We start from the raw sequence: 5692 nt of genomic DNA, 5'->3' as shown, positions 1-5692 counted from the left end.
TCCTGCTGCACTTCATGCTTTAGAGACAGAATTCTTTCTTCCTTGTGAAAGTTGCACATCGCAGGATTGTTGCGGTTCGAGAAATCTCAGATGCAAAAATGAACGGAGAGAAAGTGAAACGTTGCTTTATTGCGTTAAGTTGCTTTATTCATTTCCTCCCCCTCATCAAAAGAAATGCAGTTTACCAAAGCGACTACATACATACAAATAGCCACAGGCCTACAATAGCAGTGAACCATTGCGTCGTCAATAAATCCTTGAACTACGTGTTTCCTCTGCCTCTGTTTAGGGCAAGACACGGCTCGGAAACAACCAAACTAAGCTACAATTTACACAACAAACGTTTTCTCTTTTTATAATTTAAAAGCCACAAAACTATCTTGAGCTACATCTGCTTGTAACTAATCCAGAGCAAGAGCGCTGCTTGTGTCAGGAGGGGGGGAAATAAAATGTATTTTTTGCATAGTTTCTCATAAGGCACGCCGGCACTTGATAACTCCTAAAGTCTGTGGTCCTGGACGAACAGTTTTCTGTAACATTTCATCTGACGGATATTAAAAGGCAGATTAGGTTTCACTCATGTCGTATAGAATGTTTACTGGATCAATACTGATCACACTAGAAGCACGCATCCATTCAGTTGGTTTGATGACACGAACATCCCGGCGTTAACCTAGAAATTCTGCACATTCAGTTGTCACGCTGTAACCCTTCTCGTGTATCAAATGTCTACACACAACAAATTGTGCAACAGGTTGGGGTTAAGCAAGTGAAAAGGCAATGTGAATCAGAATCAACAGAAGACTTTGCATACAAGAGGACTTGGACGCACAAACCCAACATGTCCCATCATCAGTCGTCAATCGTTTTCTTGAATTTGTTTTTTGTGTATCGCCATGGCAGCAGACGAAGTCCAGAGAGTGGTCAAGTTCACTGTCCCTTTCAGATGGAAGGTAAGTAGAGAGGCACAACTCACGAGTGGCCCTCTCTAACCCAACTGGTCCTCGTATTGCTTCCGGAAACAGTCTCCGATGGGGAAGAAGTCCCAGCATCTCTCCTGGTACAACTTCCACACAAACGACTCCTGGAGGGGAACGGCAGAGAAGTTTAGAGACGCCATCAATTTCACGTATTGAGATTAGTTGACCAGTTAGGGTGTACCACTATGACTGAGGACTACCATGTCACGAAAAAAAGTCTGAAAAAATGACTTTCCATGCAAATCGTGACGGAGTAATGTGTCACAATTTATTGCTGAAGTGGCAGATTCATACCCGAATCCTACAGGACTCTTGCGTCCTCATGCGTGGGATACGAGCACTGCATTTATTTTGATTAGTGACACACGTGTTCAAATGAGCAACAGGAAATCTAATATTGCAAATTTGGTGGAACGGGCCTGGGGATTTAAATAAAGACAGGCTACATACATAATGTGTGATACTGTAAGAAGATACTGTCGTAAGTTAATACATCATTAAGTATTATTCGTATTAAGACCTAAACTGAGTGATCCATAAGGCCAGACTTTATTGTTTTGCAGAATGTGGTTACTGCTGCAGCTGTGAGGATGCATACCAAATAAAAACTACTTTAATCTCAGGTGCACTACAATAACAAGTTAATATGAAAAAAAAGTCAGAGGCAAAGTGAACCCACGCATTGCTTCTTCCTCCTGCTGAGCTGCACTTATGCAACATCACAAGTGGGTTGAAATGTTGCACAAAGAAAAGCCGACTGAAGTTACTGTAACCTTCCTCGGACGTGATCTCTCACAGAAGAATAAGCTGGAGAGAAGTGAAGCACAAACAAAGGTTTGGAAACTCGCCACGTACCTGACCCGTGTGCTCAGTCTCGTCCTTGTTAAGCAGGTACATCAGGAAGAACCTGCAACACGGGAGGAACAAGGTCAATCGTATTGTAGATCAGGAATATGTGTTGACTTTGCTGCTGCACTCACAGGTAGTTGGCTAGGTTGTGCTCTTGTAGGGTGTGGGTTTCAAACCCGTGAGGCGTCCGGTCAAAGTAGTCGTTCCCGATGCCGCAGATGAAGCATTTGGTCTGAAAGAGGAATAAGAGGGGAGGTTTACATTTTGAAACAAACCAAACAGTTTAAGTGTGAAAGCACATCTATGTATCTGCACATGACTAAATGAAAAACATTGTGTGGCTGAGTCTCACCTCCATGTCCTCCTTCACCTGCTCCTGCTGGTCTCTCAGCTCACCAAAGGCATCAATGATCAAACCTGTAGGAGGGTGCAACAGTTGGTTGTCGAGCGTGACTTATAACATGTTGAGGTGCATTTATGCTTCATGAGGCAGAACACAGACACACGACAGGACAATGATAACGATTGTGTACCCTGAATGATGGCCAGCAGAATGACAATGACAAAGAAGAAGAAGGTGATGTCAAACAGGATGCGGTAGAGCTCATAGGCGTCTCCAGCTGGGTCCTCCAACTCGTCTCCAATACCACCACCAGCTCTCACGCCCACATACATGTGGAACAAATAGCACTGCCAATAGAAGAAAAGGGAAAGTCACTTTGAACTTCTCTTTTTAAGATGAAATCATGAGTATTAAAGGCAGTTTTATCTTCTGTGGTGGCTTTCATTTTCGTCCTTCACATCAGACAAAAACTAAATTCTTTGCACGATGTTAGAGGATTCAGTCTGCGACTGGAAATGTAACATCTATTGCGAGAAGATAAGAAGAAGCATAAAGATATGTCTAATAAAAGGTTAAAATTCATATTCTGTTCCTTTACAGGGAGAACATACATTCAATTCACCAGTTATGTATTAAATCATTTGTAATGTAAAGTTCATTAAGAGAAATACTTCCTCCTCAGTCTAGTAGTCACCTCCTGCTTTCATATCAAAACGAAGGCCAGCAGGCAAAAATGTTTGATTGAAACATATACAATAGAAGTTATCTCCAATAATTTGCCCTCGCTGAAGGCTGCAGACATGGAAAGTAATTTTCTGTTTCCTAAATGAATATATACCGTCATCATATCGTCACACTTCATGTCGGGCTCGTCTTCATCCTCGCTCTTATTGTAGAACTTCCTGAAGAAGTTGAAGGCCACCACGGTGTACAGATAGACGACCACGGCCAGCAAACCCACAGTCAGCATAAGCTAGCAGGAGAGAAAAAAACATGGAAGGACATACAGTCATTGTAACATTCAAACCTTTATTTATTCCCAGTAATAAATCGAGCTGAGAGTTGAGGGGGCTTATGGCAGAGAACTGAATGAACATGTCACGGTCAGAGCAGCTTTCTTTAGAGGCGTAAGTGGAGCATAAAATAACTGCAACACTCTTCGGCCTCGGCAGCTGAATTGAGGATTTATGGGCGGCTTTCAGAAGTATTCAGAGACCTTCAGCAATTCAGTAACTCAAATTCACATTACTACAGAACTTCTCTCTGAACAACACTGCATTCATATGTAGATGACGCCTGATGCATTTACTTTGAGAAAGAAGATAAAGATAATATAAACCCTTATTCCATTACTTTGAGCTGTTTCAACCATTTATTCACTACTTTTAGCCTGTTACCCAATAGTAGTAGAGTGATTACTTTTAGCTCAGTATTTCAACACTTCATCCATTGTAGTTTACCGAATGATTTGAGTTGTTTAAGCATTACTTTTAGCAAACTATTTAGCCATTCAACTGTTCAGACTTCCCAGCTTGTTTGCTGTGAAGTTTTTCACGCACTTTCAATCACAGTGAGAAGTAAATCAAATTCTATCTCACCTTTCATTCGTCTAAAAACTGGTTCAAATACGAGGTATAACTGCGCTTTACCAGATTACTGCAAACCAAACCCCTTTACTCTTTTATCAATTCAAACCGCCATAAAGATCTTCCTTCATTTTAAGCTTTTTCTAGATCAGAGTAGAAAACCTGGAAAAAGTGGACGATAAGAAAATGCTGCTCTGGCACAGGAGTGCGCGGTGATTAATGTTGCTGTTCTTCTCTGTGCTCTGGCTCCCTCTGCTGGTTGATGTACGTACCTGCTTGCCATTGTGGGTAACGGAAGACAGGATGGTGCGAAGGGTCTTGACGCTCATGGCGATGTCCAGCAGATGGGCAGCGAAGAAGAAGTTGTTGAAGTGTCCGAAGATTGACATGATGGCGTACCAGATCAGATACAGGAAGTACTGCAGGAAAGAAGGAAAACATGTTATTGTACAGTTCGGCATACTATTGCGACATGTTACATTATTCAATAAACAGTTTTTTTTCTCAATTCTTATTTTTTATAAACTTAACCATTGGCATGTTATTATCTGTAAGAATATACTTTGTCTGCTTTCATGTTACCGATGGGAAAAAAAAGTATGTTGAATTAAAAAAGAAATACAGATCTAATGCTCTCTCATCTAATTTATATTATTAAATGCGTTACACAGCTTTAGTAGCCAGAACCCTGACATCACAAGTCAAACATTTCATTGTACTTCCCCTACAGTGCTGGGAACACAAGTTGCTTTCAGTTCACACATTAAATAAACTTACATTGTCAGTCAGAACCACGCCCATTTTCCAGATGTAGTACTTTGTATCAATGGAGGACAGCCTGCCAACGAGAAAACAACATGTTGAATCACTTTAGTGGCGTTGCTGTATAGCTCACACGCAAGCTTATAAGGATTATAAAGTGTTATTAAGGTTTTCTAATGAATCTGTTTCATTTTGATTAAGGGGAATATTAATTGTTCTATCCGTGTCCTGCTAATTATCATTAAAAATGTGAAGATGTTTTGTTGACGGTTAAACTTTAGACCTGAATCCACCCAACAGCACCACACAAACGTTGATGCTTGAGTCGAGGCCGAATCTAAAAGCCCTTTGAGTACAACTTGAACAACCCATGAAGACAAAGAAACTGCTGTTTATCGTCATTGGCTGTGAAAGGGTTGAGTTCTCACCAGGAGAGCAGGGAAGCTTCCTTCTCCACCGTCTCCAGTGTGGGGTCAAAGTCCAGAGCGCTCTTATCCAGGCCTAGCAGCTCAGCGATGCGTTCCGCTCCATACAGGTCACCGTATTTGTTGATCACCTACACATTCATAAGTCACAAGAGATCAGCTCTCGTCTTATTAGCTCTGCATTACAACAACAATCTTCTAATATGGATTCCTGGACGAAATGTTATCTATAATATGTCAAATAAGGTGGTCTAAAGATGAAAAATGACAGATACAATATTACTGCATATCCATTTATTCATATATTGAAATCTCTGGGAATCCTTGAGGACATACCCTCATTTTCATGACCGCGAGAGAACAATTAAAACAGAACAAAATGCGTTGAAAACAAACAACCAGACAACAGACAGTTAAAAAACGATTACATTCAAAGGAGTAGTTTGTAATCATGGTTTTAGGTTGACCTATCGGTAAAACTGTGTTTAATTTAAAGTGTGCAGCACAAACACTGAAAGCAGTTTTTCCAAAGTAAGTGCTTCAAGCTTTAGCCAATCACTTGAACAAGTCAAATAATGACAATAAGACCAATTTAAATGTAATAAGGATGTGATATATGATATTAAGGCCCTTATAAATGAATAAAAACAGTCACATTTTACTGTACGAGATGCCCACCATACCTCGTGATATATGCTATTGTTGATCAGTTGTCAGTATCTACGTGTTGGAACTTTGGCCTGAAAT

General features: G+C 40.7%; 1 protein-coding gene across 1 annotated transcript in view; it reads right to left on the bottom strand.

The window, feature by feature from the left end:
- Positions 1-109: 109 nt before the first annotated feature.
- ryr3 (ryanodine receptor 3) overlaps positions 110-5692 on the bottom strand; it is a gene marked incomplete at its 5' end in the record, with an annotated part of 111735 nt that continues 106152 nt past the window's right edge. The window contains 9 exon segments of the mRNA XM_079291030.1: positions 110-1084; positions 1836-1887; positions 1961-2061; positions 2182-2246; positions 2363-2519; positions 3011-3145; positions 4031-4177; positions 4536-4596; positions 4949-5076. Coding sequence (XP_079147156.1) covers positions 989-1084; positions 1836-1887; positions 1961-2061; positions 2182-2246; positions 2363-2519; positions 3011-3145; positions 4031-4177; positions 4536-4596; positions 4949-5076 — 942 coding nt within the window. The 3' untranslated portion in view covers positions 110-988.

This window comes from Melanostigma gelatinosum (assembly GCF_949748355.1).
Source record: "Melanostigma gelatinosum genome assembly, chromosome: 19".
Lineage (NCBI taxonomy): Eukaryota > Metazoa > Chordata > Actinopteri > Perciformes > Zoarcidae > Melanostigma > Melanostigma gelatinosum.
Note: the sequence above shows the minus strand (reverse complement) of the source record. Positions and strands in the feature narration are given on the sequence as shown.